Source organism: Diachasma alloeum, unplaced genomic scaffold (assembly GCF_001412515.2).
Source record: "Diachasma alloeum isolate Michigan unplaced genomic scaffold, Dall2.0 Dall_scaffold_00547, whole genome shotgun sequence".
Lineage (NCBI taxonomy): Eukaryota > Metazoa > Arthropoda > Insecta > Hymenoptera > Braconidae > Diachasma > Diachasma alloeum.
This window is the reverse complement of record NW_021680679.1, coordinates 938,303-956,894: the sequence shown is the minus strand read 5'-3', so window position 1 is coordinate 956,894 and position 18,592 is coordinate 938,303. Positions and strand designations below refer to the sequence as shown.

At 36.3% G+C, this 18,592-nt stretch overlaps 1 protein-coding gene across 3 annotated transcripts in view; it reads right to left on the bottom strand.

The window, feature by feature from the left end:
• Nucleotides 1-17,260, bottom strand: part of LOC107043139 (1-phosphatidylinositol 4,5-bisphosphate phosphodiesterase) — a 26,421-nt gene extending 9,161 nt beyond the window's left edge. For 2 of the 3 annotated variants that reach the window (XM_015264473.2, XM_015264474.2), the window contains exons 1-8: nucleotides 17,013-17,260; nucleotides 5,791-6,058; nucleotides 5,324-5,383; nucleotides 4,585-4,722; nucleotides 2,389-2,468; nucleotides 2,173-2,308; nucleotides 1,960-2,060; nucleotides 1,689-1,855 (exon numbers count right to left, since the gene is read on the bottom strand). In XM_015264473.2, the coding sequence (XP_015119959.1) occupies nucleotides 1,689-1,855; nucleotides 1,960-2,060; nucleotides 2,173-2,308; nucleotides 2,389-2,468; nucleotides 4,585-4,722; nucleotides 5,324-5,383; nucleotides 5,791-5,961 (853 nt within the window). In that variant the 5' untranslated portion in view covers nucleotides 5,962-6,058; nucleotides 17,013-17,260. Of the gene's footprint in view, nucleotides 1-1,688; nucleotides 1,856-1,959; nucleotides 2,061-2,172; nucleotides 2,309-2,388; nucleotides 2,469-4,584; nucleotides 4,723-5,323; nucleotides 5,384-5,790; nucleotides 6,059-17,012 lie in introns of those variants that run through there. The other variant, XM_015264475.2, reaches the window with a different exon arrangement.
• Nucleotides 17,261-18,592: the final 1,332 nt, after the last annotated feature.

The window sequence follows — 18,592 nt, the reverse complement described above, 5'->3', positions numbered from 1 at the left end:
AAAAAAAAGAGAGAGAGAGAGAGAGAGAGAGAGAGAGAGAGAGAGAGAGAGAGAGAGACGTACACGGAGAAAAATATTCAATAAAAATTACGGAACAATTCACGTAATCCGCAACAGTGAATCGTTTTCCGGCAATTTTTATAGGAATGAAAGAGGAGGAATCTGAAACGTTCAGTGAATTTTCGGGTTCATCACCGAACAAAGTACGAAACTGTCACGTAATTTTTCCCGAAGGAGTAAAATCTTACAGAAACTTGGCGACTTATTATGCCTCCAAAATCGAAAATTCTTGAACGTTCAACAATTTTTATGAAGCTGGTGAGTTATTTCTACGTTCCGTTCCGTAAAATTTCTCAATTGCTGGGGAAAAATTACGGAACGACTTGCTGTCCCCACAGCCGTGAATCATCAGGCGATTGGTTAATTTTTACGGAACAAATCGTAGAATTTCCGTGGCGATTCGTACAATTTCAGTTCCGACTCACACTTTTTATTGAATTTTACTTCGCTCGCGGATTACGTTTCGAAATGTAATTTTTATGTTTTTTCTGGTAATTTTTATTGAATTTTTCTCTCCGTGTATGAAAAAATCGTATCGAAATTCTACAGGATTTCCGTATATGATATTCGGATATTTCTATAGGAATGTTTTCTATACAAATTATTTTCATATATAAATTTTTACATAAATTTTTGTTTTCATACGAAAGATGTCTAAACGCTCCAGAGAAAAACGCGGAGAAAGGTCACAACTCCATACGAAATGTTTCTATACACGTGGCAGTGGGTCGTATAGGATCAAACCTATAGAAATCGTGTAAAAATAATTTGTATAAAAAATATCCGCACAGAAATATCCGAATATCATATACAAAAATCCTATAGAAATTCTATACGCAATCCGTATAGAAAATTTCTATACGATTTTTTCATACGTGGAGTAGAAAACTTTGAGTGGAAAAATATTCTTCCCATTCAGGGTAGTAAAATGCCTGGTGTGAGAGGTGAGTCATCGCTGGTTAGACGTTATATGGCCAATTAGGGGGGAAGCACGTCTAAAAAATTTCATCAAAGAAACCTGGTTGAGTAAACTTTTGGTTAATCCAACTTTTATCGGGCAGTTTATTCCCTCATGCTTATGAATGTGTGGCAAATCACTTGTTATTGAGACTCGCTGTTGTTTACTCTGAATGCGATGTTTGCAAATTTAATATTGTGCTTCGTTTGTTTTTCAGTTTGTTATTTTCGCAGGTGGGAATTCGTTGAAGCGTTATTAATGCTATATTTTTGTGTTTATTGCATTATTTTTCTGGAGTTGATAAACATTTTCAAGTTTTGTTTCCGAATGGAAGCATTGTAATCATTAAGTAATAAACAATTAATTATACATGACAGAAGAAAATGATGTGCAAAGCAACCATTCGGAAACATATTGCTAGTTTATTAGCAAAAATAATTATATTATTCGCAATAGAAAAGCAATTTCCCACTTGTTTTTAGTTACCAGGTTGTTTTCACGAAGTTTGTTAAACATGGACCCGATTAGGGATGGACCGGATGAAAGTGTTTACCGGAAAAATGTTTTTTCACTCAAAGTTCGTCCAACAGTAGAATAGCTATGTTCACAAACATCTATTGACATACATCAATCAATATATGGTAAAATAGAAACTTCTTCAAGGTCTCACTTTGATTTCTTGCTACTTCATTCTGCTCGTAATCATGGATGATCTCCGACGCTCTCTTCTCGTCATACAACGGATATAGTATCTCATTCAGAGTCGGATCGCGCTGTTTCTCGTTCAAAAACGTAATCAGCTGTTCCAAATTGATTGTGTCGGCTTTACCCTGAGTTCTACGGAGAATAAAAAAAATATATTGTAGAAAAAAAGGGAAATCCCCACTTTATTCGCAGAATTCAAAGTAAATTGAACCATTCGATGGGATAAAAATACCAACATGGATTGGAACAGTTCTTCGATATCATTTCTGGGGCAGATTTTATGGTAAAGTGCATAAAATGCTTCGAAGGTGAAATCATCCGGCTCTATAACATCATTCTGAAAATAAAAACGTTTCCATGAGTTTTTAAAACCCTTCCTCCAATCTGTTGTTCCGCTGAGAGATAATGATTTTCTTCATATCTCGCTGAATTTCACGGTTAACACTCACTTTTCCGCTCGGCAAACCAAGTTCAGAGAGACAGTGATAAACGAGCTTTTCTGTTTTCCCTGATGCGAAGGTCCTTGCAACTACCTTCACCGGAACTTTTCCATTGGGATCCACGAGCATTCTCAATCTCATCCAACTTTGAGAGGAAAAAAACACATGTGAACGTGTGTAAGCACTGAATATTGCACACATCTAATTATTAAGGAATTGACATACTGTTTTTTTAGACAAGTCAACGGGCAAACGTTATTAGCTTTTACATTATGTGTAATACGACGAATTCCAGCCAGCCATATCTGAAGGGTCAAAACAGACAATTAGTCAACTAATTTCAGAAGTAGGCCTGAAAAACAGTTGAGGAAAAATAATCACATGGGTATGGATGCACGTGATTTTAACTACAGTCGAGGCTTCATATAAGATACCTCTCGATAAGATACCTCTAGCTCCGAACGCTCGAGGCCTTTTATCGCCTCCCGAATGTTGAGTTCCGTGGGCTGCTTATAAGACAGCTATTGCCTCGATCATTTTTCAACGGGAAAAGAGTGATTATAAGGATCAATCGAAGTTAAGGGTCAAACGGGAGGGACGAACGAAGTGATCATAAGGGTCAAATGACCTTAAGGGTCAAGAGTTCAAACGTGAGAGTCAAGTGAAGTAATCAGAAGGGTTAAACGATCCCAAGGGTCACCTCTTTTCTTCGACGCTATAATTATTAAAATGATGACGCAGAATTATCTTAATAGAATAAAGCCTAATTAAAATTCAATTAATTTATGCACTTTCAATAATTGGTACTTCACGCGGGGTTATGTTTAGAGAGAAAAGGGAATCCGGGCTATACAAATTCAAAACATTAAACTCGTATAAATTAATTAGTTATCAATATCCATTCAGTAAAAATGAATATTCCATAGAATTCAGGCGCAACAAGCGAGGTATCTTATTTCAAACCGCTGATCCCTATTTTTCTCATCTATAAGCGCGCGTAGTGGGAGTATATGGATTCCCGGAATTCCACTCTCCTACTGTCCCTAGGGTATCTTATACACAAGGCTTGACTGTATTTTTTTTCCTGTGCGCTGTCTTTTTTGGAGTCATTCGTCCGTTAGTCACAATTATATGTGGCAAGTTCATACAGTAGAACGTGCGATGAGTTATGCTGTCACAAGTTTGAAAGCTCTCGTAAGTTATGCGGAATCACCGGCCACCACTGATATAACGGAAAATTTGGTGGCAGAATCGCTTCCACAACTTCTGATTGGGCACATGCAATTTAACTTATGAGCTTTCGTCGAGCCATTTGCCGTACGTTATCACACGTTCTAGTGTCACTCGGTTTTGAGAGACGCGTGACAATAAGTTTGGTGGAAAAATTTACGAGTGGAGAAATGTAGTTTGAGTCGACATTTCATCATCTGTTGGAAATATTTATTTTCCATAAATTAAGGATATTTCCTTAAAAAATGGAGTTAAATTTTTTCCAATGACGACGTGTGGCTGTGCAGACATAAAATTTTTTAAATTGTCCCCTTACCAGAATTTTTGATAGATTCACTTGAGTTTTGGTTTCCACACAGATAATATATTGACGAAAAAAATATGTGAGTTTTTTTTAAATTCCAATTTTTCGATTTATTTTCTCAAAAATGGTAGAAACAATCTCATTTTAGTATTGTATAAATTGAAGGCTATGAGGCACTAATAAAACTACAATTTTTTTTTAATTGAAATTTATTGATGTGTCATGACCCAACTGTCTCTACCAATTCGAAGCAAAAAAATCGATAAATTGGAATTTTCAAAAAGCTATCATATGTTATATATTATATGTAGTATATATAATATAGTATAGAATATAACATAACATAGTATTATCGTAATATAATCCATAAAAAATCTAATGACACAATGCGCCGAATAAATTAGCTTCAAAAAATATATTATATATTAAAAAAATAAATTCCTGAAACTTTTCCTTTGGATAATTTGATATTAACTTTAGAAATCTAATACAACACTATTCACTACAATTGATATATATTAAGCCCCATGGAGTGGGACATACGCGGGCAGAGCGCGCGGACTATTCTAGTCGTAACAAATTTGTTCATCTTCACAATTTGACAAAAAAACGATTTCATGCCCAAACAAATAAGCTCTCCGAACGTTTAAACAATTTCATTTATTTACTTATAAACAACGAAAGTTAAGAAAGTAATAATTCTGTGGAAAACGTAATCTGAATGACGCTGAATCTCCATAATTCAAAAAACAAAATTTTTCGCAATTTAATTGACAAATTTAATGACTGAAAATGGATAGTCTTAAGTTGAGGAAACCCTGATCTTGACCTTCATAAGTGGGGGCTGTTGAGTTTCCTCACAATGGCAACAGAAACCTGTAATTTACCTTCGCCGTAGTGGTGTCTGAACAAACAACGTGCTGATAATTTATATTGGTGTAATCGACTCCAGAGCATATGGTCAGACTTTTATCATCCAACTGTTCGCCATGCTTCGAGACCAACTTGTCGTAGAGCTTCGGATCCTATTGATGGAATACGAAAAACATAATTAATTCATTCACTAATAGTTCATTAATGATTTAATCAAATGAATCAATTTCATTAAATTAATGATTAAATTAAAAATTAATGAAATTAATGATAAATTAATTTCATTAAATTAATAATTAAATATAATATTAATTCATAATATAATATATAATAATAATTCATAATATAATATTAATTCAGGAAAAAATTGAAAATTCATGTCATTTTGTTTCTGATCATTCATGTTCCACTGAAAACTCATGGATTTCCGTGAATTCTAGTTAAAACCTGAAATTTCATAACCATTTTTTTCCTAAATTCGATTCAATGTCACTCCCATGAGATTTACTATAATATCTCCCATGAGATTTCAAAAAAATTCTAACAGTGCAGATGTATTTGTCCAGGCAATATCGATGATCTTGAATTTAAACAGAAAGATATCGAAATGACCCGACCTTCACTACTACCAGGCGATTAGATTATTCAAGCCAAGATGTTATTCCTTAAAAAAATTCTATCAAGTTGTTTTCACAAGTTGCTTATAAAACACGCAAGATCGACACAAGAAAGATGATAAAATTTGTTTCGCACCTTAGGCACACCACCAGCCCGCACGTCGCTCACTTGGCACAACTCGATAACGTCCCCGTCCTGTGAATAGCGGGTAGAAAATTTGATGAATAGATTAATCAAACAGCGCTATTGACTTCAGTATTCACAGGTAGAGAAAACTGACTGAAATTGGCTCATTATCACCAATTGATGGATGGAACAAATAAGAGATTTAGCGGAATAATGGTATTGTTGACTGGCAATGTACAAAGTCAAGAAAGTCGATGAATGTTCAGCAAATCATAAAATTTGTAATATGAAAATGTAACAGTTGATAAATTGGGACATATGATATCCAATTGATTGAAAAAGGAAATCCAATACAATTTCCAAGCGAATTCCCTAGGTTTTTCTATGAAATGGTTTCACCCATATACAACAATATCGAAGAGTTCTGAACAACGAAATAAGGGTAGATATTTCCAGTAATAAAGAGCTCATCTCACCTTGCCCTCACTCTGCCAATAGATGAAGAAACCGTATTCATCGACCTTGAACGTGCAATTCAGCTCAATTTCAGTGTTGTCCTTTTCCTCGGTCCAGCGGTCACATACACAGCCAATGCGAAGTGCCTCCGGCACTTCCATTTGCCAATTGAATTCGAATCTTTTAGTCATGTTTGTTTCAATGGGTTTCTTAATTTTATTCGAATTACGCCGTTCCTTCAAGCATAGGTGATGTCAAAAGGCCGATGATTCATCCTCTCATTCCGAGCTAAACATATAAATATTCGTTGTCATTATCATGCGGTTGTCATGAGAGACTGACGAGAGAAGAGATGGGAATCTGTGGAATGGGTGGAATCGATAAGCAGGCGCCAATCATCTGAATATTTCACCAGTCCCTGGGACATCAGTGGTTTGGTCCAGTGGGATATGCCCTCGGCTGACATGCGAACGGCTCCGAGTTTCATTCCCAGTTGGTTACACGCGGTACTAATCATTCAGGTATGATCAATCACCTGTATAATTAATTACAGCCAGTGCACGAGACGTTGGAGCCTTAAAAAATACTCCTCGGAGTCTCTTGCGTCATGTGTTTTAGAGGGATCATTGTTTATAAACTGTGTCATATTATGTAATATAATTACTTTCGATTTTTTTTTGTTTTTACGAACTCCCCTCTGGAAAGGCTGCACTGTCAAAAATTTGTGTCTGAAATTTCCGGCACACTTTTTGTAAACTTTTAGCGAATTTAATTATCACTGAAATTTTGAGGAATTTCGTCATTGAAAAGTCAGAATTTCGTGGAAAAATCAAAGAGAATGGTAAATTTTAATTCCATGTTTCTTTGAAAACGAATAGAAACCGACGCTGAATGCGATTTAGTGGGGAAAAATCGTGAAATTTCAGATTTCACTGAAAATTCAATGTAATTTGGTACTGAATATTCGTATTAGATTAGAAATTCAAAAAATTGAGGAATTCTCGTGTTTATACTACTTAAAATTCTGGAATTTTACTAAATTTTCAATGAAACCTGAAATTTCATAATTGTTCCCCCCCTAAATCGCATTCAGTCCCTGTCCGGAAAATTAGTAGTCAACGGTCCATGAAATTTCATTATTTTCTAACAGTCTGTACTGCTCACAGTTGATATTTTTTTTATGAATAAATATTGTTTTAAAGGGAGTTGGAATCCCCGTGGAATTTCAAAGTTCTACGTATATTAGAAATTTTTTGAAAATTAAGCAATAGTTGCACTTTAATTCTCAATGTTGTGCATTTGAATTGAATTTAAGATCAAATCGTTCTTGGAATCTCTCATTCAGGTTAGATATTCCGGATAATTGGGTTTTCCGTGTTGGATTACCACTGATATTTCAATGACATCTCTAGAGTTTTCCAATTCATTGCGGAAATTGAACATCACATCCAGCTGAATTCTCAGTAGATTGAAAATTCAGGGAAATTGTTGCTTGAATTTTCAAATTACATAATAATAATAATCATCCAAAAAAATTTTTAGTTTCCAATTTTCAATTTCTGTTATTTATTCTATACATTACCAAAAGACAGCGATAGAAATCGAATTTATGGGCATTCTTTCATTATTCGAAAAAAATTGATTTCAAAATTTTCCTTTTGTTTTGATCACAAAAAAAATTGATTAATCTTCGAGATATTTCCTCTTCATTCAGTATTGTGAGTCATGAATTAAGGAAAAAATATATATAATAAGAATAAGAATGGATAAAATTAAATTAATCTAATTGTGAAGACGGAAATTGAAAGCAAATATAATAAACTAAAAGGCGCGAAGCGCCCGTTCACTAGTTATTTAATAATTTTCATTATTATGTGAACTTAAAAATTACAGCTGCATTGAATACTCCAGAATGCAATCGATTTTTCAATAACAAAATACATGAAAATTTCGTGGGAACAAGTGATTGCTAAAAATTTCAAGATTTTTTACTTGAAATTTCGGGAGTTATTTTGTAAAAGCGAGAAGCTTTGCGGAGATGTATGCTCACACGAATGAAATGTCAATATTTTCGGAAATCGATACTCAATCGTGATCGAATGTATGTCAACGAGACGGACGGCCTGCTTCGATAACGAGAGCATAATCAGGAATCGATGCGATGACTCTTGATGATGCATATTGCTGCGCGAACTAACTTCATGATGACAATTAACTTTTCCGAATGGGGCTCCACGTGTATTTGAATTGTCAGGTGTATAATTTCGTTGCAGATGTCGACCCGCTCTATAAATTTGCGAGCTCGCTGATTATTCACCTTGTCAACTCTAGTTCGGTCGGAATATGAAGAGTTCGTTAGGTTATTTCGTTTTTAATTCTGGGAAATTAAAAAAAAACACTTCGATAACGTAACTTTTTTCAATTCGATTTTTTCAATCCCTCTATTACACTGAGGGAGATAATTAGGGGAGGATGGGGCAAAACGGCCCCCATTCAATCGTCAATATTTTCCGATTCAATAATCCGATTGGGATGAGTTTCAGCTCGTTTTGAAGAATGAAAAATTATCTTCAAAATGAAGTTGAAACTGGGAATTTTCACAATGTCATTCACAAGTTATTGACAATTGAAGGGGGGCCGTTTTGCCCCACCCTCCCCTAGGTCTGCCAAAAAATGACATGTTCCCCTGAAGAGATCTTTTGTCGTGTTGACTCAATTTACTTGTGGACAAAAAAGAGTTTCCACCAAAACGTGATAATTTTCGTAGTTGCAATTGTTCTCGTGAGACATTTATGTCTTTCCGGCAAATACATTTGGTCTACAGAGAATTATATGAGGCTCCGGTTTTATCAAGTCAATATTATTGAGTAGTGTATATCTTTGTCCAATAAACACTTATAATTTCCATGGGACAAATGATTATTTCCCGAGGAAACTACAATTTTCGTGCTGAAAACTGTGTTATTGGCAAAACTAAATAATTTCGAGGGACAATTTTTTTTGGGAAAAAAAAATTCTTTCCTCGTCAATGGATTCTATCTATGGTGTAAACCTATGGAGTTCTCTCAGATCAAATGATTGTCGTACAATAGATTATATTTTTTCCTGCCAACAGTTGGAATCCTTCTAGGAATGTTTCTGATGATCACGACAAAATTTCATTTTTGTGAAAAATATTAAATTTCCTTCTATCAAGTTGGTTAATTTCCCTCAAGTAAATCTGTTTCACTCCATCAAATATTCTCACGTGGAACATACAGTTTTTCAGCAGAACAATTTTTTTCTCTCAGTGGAGGAATCTATTTCTTTTCTGAAAATAATATTTCTTCGTCGTCAATATATTCTTCCTGCATTATAATCACATGGCGCTCCCCCACGTCAAATGAAACACTCATAATTTCCATGGAATAAATGATAATTTCAAGAGGAAGCTAAATTTAATTTAATTCAATTTTTGTGAAAGATATCTGTTCCACAGATTTGGCATCATGCCTGCGAAATCTAAAAATTTTCAAATTTCATAAAGGTCTCTCCGCACTTTGGTATTATTCTTTGAACCACCCTCCCTCTCTCAGTGAGAGCGTTCAGTTCCCTGAACCATTTATAACCCAAACGTGGAGATAGGGAAACTTCCGCTCGATGTTCATCAATCTGCCTGATTTAATTCACTCCCATTGTTATCCATTATATCCATTCCCATTTCCATCAGCATGGAGGGAAAATATGTGACCGAAAAATTCATACATTTCATCATTATGAAGAGACATTTATTCCTGACCCACATCCGTCTTTTCCGTGTGAGCTGTTCATCAATTTGCTGATGAAGCAAAAGCAACACCTTAATAACAGAGATCCGTATCAGCAAGGGGTACCTGCAGCGCCCACACTTCTTCGTTAACAAGGTATCGAAAACTACTATCAACAAAATCGCTCGGAAAGGAATATTATTGAACGCGCGTAGTGCATGAACTGGTCGGAAACTGCTTTTACGTAAAAAAATTTGATTGGATTTCTACTGAACTTTCCATTTGTTTTTGGCCGAGTCTATTAAAAAATCCGACAGCTTATCTGCGCGTTTTTTTTCAATAGAAATGTTCCGCGGAAACTGTTCTACAGAAAAAATCATTCAAATAATATTCGCTTTTTAGGTACAATTAATGTCTGTTGAGATATTTTCGAAGGAAATTCCTCCGCGCAAGTTTTTCATGTTTTTTTGTTTATGCACCTACACGGAGAGAAATATTCAGTAAAAATTACGGAACAATTCACGTAATCCGCAATGGGGAATCGTTTTCCGGCAATTTTTGTAGGAATGGAAGCGAAGAAATCTGGAACTTTCAGTGAATTTTCAGGTTCATCACCGAACAAAGTACGAAATTTTCACGTAATTTTTCCCGAAGAAGTAAAATCTTACAGAAACTTGGCGACTTATTGTGCCTCAAAAATAAAAAATTCTTGAACGTTCAACAATTTTTATGAAGCCGGTGAGTTATTTCTACGTTCCGTTCCGTAAAATTTCTCAATCGTTGGGGAAAAATTACGGAACGACTTGTTGTCCCCACAGCGGTGATTCATCAGACGGGTGGTTAATTTTTACGGAACAAATCGTAGAATTTACGTGGCGATTCGTACAATTTCAGTTTCGACTCACACTTTTCATTGAATTTTACTTCGCTCGCGGATTACGTTTCGAAACAAAATTTTTACGTTTTTTTTCTGGTAATTTTTATTGAATTTTTCTGTCCGCGTAAAGTGCGCTGTTTCATGTAAGATTTTACATTTCCTGAGCAATTAACAATAACATCTTAACAACGGAGAAGCGAATCATCGAGGAACATCTAGCAGAAGCGCTCACGCTTCTTCGTTATCAGGGTGTCGAAAGCTAGTATCAACAGAGCGGGGGGTGTCGAACACCCCTTGATGTGGTATACGACACATAATGGACCTATTGATTGACGACAGCTATAAGGTAGATTTTATCGAATTGGTGTAATCGAATCCCACGTGCGAGGCGCACTTAGTTTCTTCCTACGTCAAAGTACGCAATAAAAAAAGAAAAAGACGTGAATCACTCAAATGTTCGACGATCGTTCTGTTTCATTGCATTGTTTCCCATAAATTTTATCATCATTATTCTCAAGGGGAGGAATCACGTGATGAAGGTCACCTCGCCAGAATTTTGGACAGGTGTGCAGGACATCTCGTCATTGAAAAATTACATTGTTCGTTGATTTTCTCCCAAAATTATCAATTGAAAATGGCAACATCAGTTCAATTATTCAGTGAAAATACGAAAAAATTATGTTTTTTTTTATTAAGCATTAGTTTATTGAGGATTGATCGGATTTCATTATTAATCCAATTTTGTGTTCACATTCTTTGAAAAATTTACCAATAGCTTCAATGACTTTGGGATTCAGTTCATATATAATGTTCAACATTATACAAAGTAGTTGACAGTATTTTACAATTTTCGATATCGTCTTTTTCTGTTGTTCTTCAAATCGTAGACAAAAAAAAATTAGTTCTGCCGAAAAATGATATGTTCCCCTGAAGAGATCTATTGTCGTATTGAATCAATTTAATTGTGAATAAAAAGGAAGTTTGCACCAAAACGTGATAATTTTCATAGTAGTAATAGTTCTCGTGAGACATTTATATGTCTTTCGGGTAAATACATTCGTTCTACAGAGAATTATATGCCCGAGTCGAGGATTTAGTTCTGATTGGACGTACACAGGTCTTTCAAGATCTCTCCAGACAAAGGGTCAGATTTTCGGGTTTTCCGGGGCAAGTGGATTTTCGCCAAAATCGAATTTTTTAGCCGGGTGAACGTTGATTCCAACTATTTAAGCGCCGGGCTAGTCAGAACTGTCAAAAGTATGTGGAAAAAGTGAAAACTGAGAAACCGTTTTTTTTGGCCCCAGCCAAAGGGTCAGATTTTCGGGTTTTCCGGGGCAAGTGTATTTTCGCCAAAATCGAATTTTTTAGCCGGGTGAACGTTGATTCCAACTATTTAAGCGCCGGGCTAGTCAGAACTGTCAAAAGTATGTGGAAAAAGTGAAAACTGAGAAACCGTTTTTTTTGGCCCCAGCCAAAGGGTCAGATTTTCGGGTTTTCCGGGGCAAGTGGATTTTCGCCAAAATCGAATTTTTTAGCCGGGTGAACGTTGATTCCAACTATTTAAGCGACGGGCTATTCAGAACTATCAAAAGTATGTGGAAAAAGTGAAAAATGAAAAAAAATTTTTTTCACCGGAGGCCAAAGTGTCGGATCTTGGATTTTTCCGGGGAGAAAGTCGCTCAAGGGTCACAAGGGTCACAAGGGTCAAAGTGTCAGATCTTGGATTTTTCGCCAAAATCGAATTTTTTAGCCGGGTGAACGTTGATTCCAACTATTTAAGCGCCGGGCTAGTCAGAACTGTCAAAAGTATGTGGAAAAAGTGAAAACTGAGAAACCGTTTTTTTTGGCCCCAGCCAAAGGGTCAGATTTTCGGGTTTTCCGGGGCAAGTGGATTTTCGCCAAAATCGAATTTTTTAGCCGGGTGAACGTTGATTCCAACTATTTAAGCGACGGGCTATTCAGAACTATCAAAAGTATGTGGAAAAAGTGAAAAATGAAAAAAAATTTTTTTCACCGGAGGCCAAAGTGTCGGATCTTGGATTTTTCCGGGGAGAAAGTCGCTCAAGGGTCACAAGGGTCACAAGGGTCAAAGTGTCAGATCTTGGATTTTTCGCCAAAATCGAATTTTTTAGCCGGGTGAACGTTGATTCCAACTATTTAAGCGCCGGGCTAGTCAGAACTGTCAAAAGTATGTGGAAAAAGTGAAAACTGAGAAACCGTTTTTTTTGGCCCCAGCCAAAGGGTCAGATTTTCGGGTTTTCCGGGGCAAGTGGATTTTCGCCAAAATCGAATTTTTTAGCCGGGTGAACGTTGATTCCAACTATTTAAGCGCCGGGCTAGTCAGAACTGTCAAAAGTATGTGGAAAAAGTGAAAACTGAGAAACCGTTTTTTTTTGCCCCAGCCAAAGGGTCAGATTTTCGGGTTTTCCGGGGCAAGTGAATTTTTGCCAAAATCGAATTTTTTAGCCGGGTGAACGTTGATTCCAACTATTTAAGCGCCGGGCTTGTCAGAACTGTCAAAAGTATGTGGAAAAAGTGAAAACTGAGAAACCGTTTTTTTTTGCCCCAGCCAAAGGGTCAGATTTTCGGGTTTTCCGGGGCAAGTGGATTTTCGCCAAAATCGCATTTTTTAGCCAGGTGAACGTTGATTCCAACTATTTAAGCGACGGGCTATTCAGAACTCTCAAAAGTATGTGGAAAAAGTGAAAACTGAAAAAAAAAAATTTTCACCAGGGGCCACAGGGTCAGATTTTCGGTTTTTATTTGGAACAATGGTCAGATTTGTTAACACTTTCATTTTTTATTTGAATAATGCATGCAAGCGTAGCGCTAAGAGTGGCTAGAATAGATTCTGCAACCTTCTCTCCTTGTTGGGTAAAAATTTCAAGCCTCCACATACATCCATCTCCCCTCCACCCTCTCGTGAAATATCGATTTTCGAGATTAAAAAAAAAACAATAATTGCATTTTTTATTTCAATAACGCACGAGTAAACAGGGATATGAACGCAGATTTAATATAGGCCCATAGAATTACGGGGACCGGCAAGGATTTGGAAAGTCTGAATACAAGTCCTGCTTACACCTAACAAGTGCTGAAATGGGACATAACCAGAGGTAGAAAGGTCTCGGAAGCACTTAGGAAGAGGCTTCCCAAGGCCCATCCAGTTCTGAACGGAAAGACCTAAGTAGAACTTGTCAGGTCCAATTATTCGACTCGGGATGAGACTCCGGTTTTATCAAGTCAATGTTATTGAGCAGTGTATATCTTTATCCAATAAACACTTATAATTTCCATGGGACAAATTATAATTTCAAGAGGTAACTACAATTTTTTGCCGAAAACTGTGTTATTGGCAAAACAAAATAATTTATAATTAATAGGGTTATTTCTGATTATCACAACAAAAATCTAATTTTTGTGCAAGATATTAAATTTCCTTCTATCGAGTTGATTAATTTCCCTCAGGACAGATGAAAATATTATCAATATAATATTGGATTGATTAAAAATTCAAGGAAGTTTTAAAATTTACGTCCTACTTCTCCTCGAAACTATTTAAATTCCCGCAAATTCCACCTGAATCTTAAAATCTCATAGGCCTTTTTCTCCTAAATCGAATTCAATGTCACTCTTCCAAAGACCACTACCAGACGATCCATGAAATTCTAATTTTTCTCTCACATCGTGATGCGTATTCTGCCGATTGAAAGTCAAAGTGTCGATCGAGGACAAGTATAACAAACTTTCAATTTATCATGTCTTTATTGAATCACGGAGTTCAAGGATGCAACGCTAATTTGCGAAGTGGCAAGATCAATTTGAGGAAATACCCATCGTGCTCCAATTACAGTATCTCTTTCCTCGTCGTCCATGATTAATTCTGAATTATAGTTTCGCTAATAACTCAGGTAGATTGAGGAAGGGACTAGCATTCAACTTCATTATCGGTAGCGTCATAATAGTACTTCATCCATGCGCTTCATTCTACGCGTAGGAAAGTTTAATTTTCATTATTCTAGTTATTTCATCGGACAATATTCATGTTCATCTAAACATAAACAAAAATCTCCCAAACTTTAATCGGCCAAATGGAGTTCCGCGTGCGGCCAAGATTAAAAACAATAAAAAAATCAAGTCAACAAAGTCCTTTACAAATATACGAAGTAGATGTCTTTGCGGATGAAGAGGGATGCCGTCTACAACGCCGGAAATCAAGGAATAATTGACATGAAACCCCTTNGACTCCGGTTTTATCAAGTCAATGTTATTGAGCAGTGTATATCTTTATCCAATAAACACTTATAATTTCCATGGGACAAATTATAATTTCAAGAGGTAACTACAATTTTTTGCCGAAAACTGTGTTATTGGCAAAACAAAATAATTTATAATTAATAGGGTTATTTCTGATTATCACAACAAAAATCTAATTTTTGTGCAAGATATTAAATTTCCTTCTATCGAGTTGATTAATTTCCCTCAGGACAGATGAAAATATTATCAATATAATATTGGATTGATTAAAAATTCAAGGAAGTTTTAAAATTTACGTCCTACTTCTCCTCGAAACTATTTAAATTCCCGCAAATTCCACCTGAATCTTAAAATCTCATAGGCCTTTTTCTCCTAAATCGAATTCAATGTCACTCTTCCAAAGACCACTACCAGACGATCCATGAAATTCTAATTTTTCTCTCACATCGTGATGCGTATTCTGCCGATTGAAAGTCAAAGTGTCGATCGAGGACAAGTATAACAAACTTTCAATTTATCATGTCTTTATTGAATCACGGAGTTCAAGGATGCAACGCTAATTTGCGAAGTGGCAAGATCAATTTGAGGAAATACCCATCGTGCTCCAATTACAGTATCTCTTTCCTCGTCGTCCATGATTAATTCTGAATTATAGTTTCGCTAATAACTCAGGTAGATTGAGGAAGGGACTAGCATTCAACTTCATTATCGGTAGCGTCATAATAGTACTTCATCCATGCGCTTCATTCTACGCGTAGGAAAGTTTAATTTTCATTATTCTAGTTATTTCATCGGACAATATTCATGTTCATCTAAACATAAACAAAAATCTCCCAAACTTTAATCGGCCAAATGGAGTTCCGCGTGCGGCCAAGATTAAAAACAATAAAAAAATCAAGTCAACAAAGTCCTTTACAAATATACGAAGTAGATGTCTTTGCGGATGAAGAGGGATGCCGTCTACAACGCCGGAAATCAAGGAATAATTGACATGAAACCCCTTCGAAAGAACGTATATTCCCTCCATGTGATATCAGAGTTTTCCTCAATGCAATAAACATTCAAGTATTGAAAATTGTCGGCTTATTTTTGACCAAAATTAAGGTTACATGGAATGAATTTCAAATTATTTTTCACTGTGGGAACATGGTAGTTCTTAATATGAGAAGTAGAATGCAGAAACATATCCGCCACACTCGAAAATTTACTTTTCATCACTCGTGCGTAAAGTGAAATTTTACGCACGCTCTGCGTGCGCAGAAACTCACTTTCCGCACAATGTGATGAACAATAGGATTCGACACTCGTGGAAGAAGTGTTCTTTGACCTGTGGGAGGGCGGCTCTTACCTTCGGCGAACGCTACATATCTCCCACGAGTGAAAAAACACTTTTTCATCACGCTGTGATGAAAAGTGAACTTTTCGGCACGCTCCGCGTGCCTAAAAGTCCAATTTCCGCCACATTGTGATGAAAAATATTGTTCGTAACTCGTGAAAAAATGTTTTTTCACTCGCCAAAAAAAACTTTTTTGCACTCGTTGGGAAAAAAACTCGTTTGAATGCTTTAACTGAAAAAAAAACCTCCGAAAATTTCGCTAGAAAGAGTAATTTCTGCTATTCCCTCCAGTAAAATGTAAAGGTCGTGAGGGTGTAAACTAAAGTTTTAAATCGTACGAAGAAATTACAATTTAACATTTCTCATCCCTCAATAGTAAAAATTGGTTAAAAAATGGAGCGTTTTTAGCACTTGGAAATTATTTCTTCATCCGTGCATTCTATACTGTTCTGTCCGTTAAAAATACTATGTTGAATCGTAAAAAATTAATTCCCATCGCAAACGTTCGGTTAAAATAAATCAAATTCCAAAGTTTCTCCGGTATAGTCTCGATTACTAGGTTCACATAGTAATTATCTACTTTGAATTCTCCCCATATAGTTCATAAGGAAAAAAAACTTGTGAACAAATCGCGATTCATATATAACTTTGTCAAATCCGGCAGAGACTCTGGTTTGAATGCTTTAACTGAAAAAAACACCTCCGAAAATTTCGATAGAAAGAGGTCGCGACACTGGCACATTGGGCTACTCTCCTCCAGCTTGCAGGATATGAGCAGAAAGAGATCAATGAAAGGTGGGAGAGAAACGGGGATGCCGAAAATTGGGAATCCGATAGAATGAGAGAACCCCGCCGATGACAGCCTGATATTGTTTGACAGCTACTAGCAATACAGTGTCATGTTGATGAACGACAATGATGCCAATGGCAACGATGACAGACATCAACACAAGATGAGCATCTATTTGAAAAGTGATGATAAAAATACGATGGTCATGAGGTGCGAATTGATTATAGCCGTCTTACCAGGTACTACGGAATTACCGGCCGTACAGCACAATTCGTGATCTCATCTCACACCCGTGTTTCGTCCACTGTTGGGACGGCACGAGTTGACTCGTTAACGTCGTTAGGCTTTGCACCAAATGGGCAAACTGCCGCGATGAAATGTCACGCTGTGGGACCACGAGTTAAGACGTAAGAGCGCGAAATGTACGATGTACAGTGGGGTTTACCGTGAACTTACACAGTAATACGAACGAGCCAGCTGCTAGGTGCCCTGGCTCGATACTAGGCCACTTCATAAATGCGCATGTGCCGTACTGTCGAGCCAGCATCTGTTTATCCCGTCATAAAGCTATTGCAGCGACCTACGTCGACTTTTCTACGTACCATTTTTCCAATCGATAAGATGCCACGAGTGGAGAGACTTTTGTACTTACCATGAGAGCCAACTTTTGTTTGCCCTGTTCTTTGACTTGGAAACCGAAGAATAGCGGAAACTGGAAGAAAAATATGGGATTTTTTTTCTTTCTGAAGCCTGAAAGTCGTTTTCGCTAACCCATAAGAAGTCCTTTGAACTGAAAGCGACTTTCTAAGTTCCCGGTGGGCTTCCGGAGCAAAAGTTGAAGGTCGATAATCGGGAAAATGGTTTGGATTTTTCTTTTCCGTAGCCTCTTCTGGCCAGGAATTGACAGCCCCGGCCGGAAGAAGTTACGGACCCGTGTCGATGTTTCAGCCTGGATATTCGCCTGGCGTTTTTTTATATTTGGCGTTAGAAGGACGGTGGCAATATACAGTAGTATATATATATATATATATATATATATATATATATATATATATATATATANTATATATATATATATAAATGTAATAATAATAACAATAAGTGTAATAATAATAGTAATAAAATGTAATAATTATAAAAATGAAAAATCAATCATTTGAAATAATAATAATAATTCTTTTCAGTAAAATATAATGATAGTTTTTTTTTAATGATAGTATTCTTTTTTTAGCCGTTACACTGATAGAAAAAACCTCTGACACGTAGAGTACAAGTTCTTGGCTCAAGAAACTACATCATTCGCGCCATTTTAACTGAATGAATTCTTCATGACTTTAGATCAAAGAAATAGGGGAACTTGGCATAAAGTATTAAATATTGGACGGAAAGAGCAGGAAGTTTCGCGTGCATCATAATGCTTTCCATATTAGATCAGACTCGCTGGCAAGAATCTCTTGGCGGAAAGTAATCTTGCTTACATTTAATATCAATCTGATGAAGTTTCTATTTTCTTGTGTGAAGAATTCGTACTTTTCGCTATAGATAATTCTGTTTTTCATGATTTTCGACAGAGGTGATAGGGTTTCCAATCAAGTAAATCGGTCCTAAGGGCACACATCTTCCTCTCAGAATATACTTCAATTAGGTAAAACTAAGAATCTCTTGTATCAAGAGATTCATGGTCAAAACCCCATTCTCTTGTCTCAAGAAACCACTTCTGTCGTGTCAGAGATTTTTTCTATCAGTGCAGTCGCTTTCTAAACCTCCGGTTTAAGTCCGGAGAATCTTGTTCCCACCTCCATTGTCAAGCCTTACA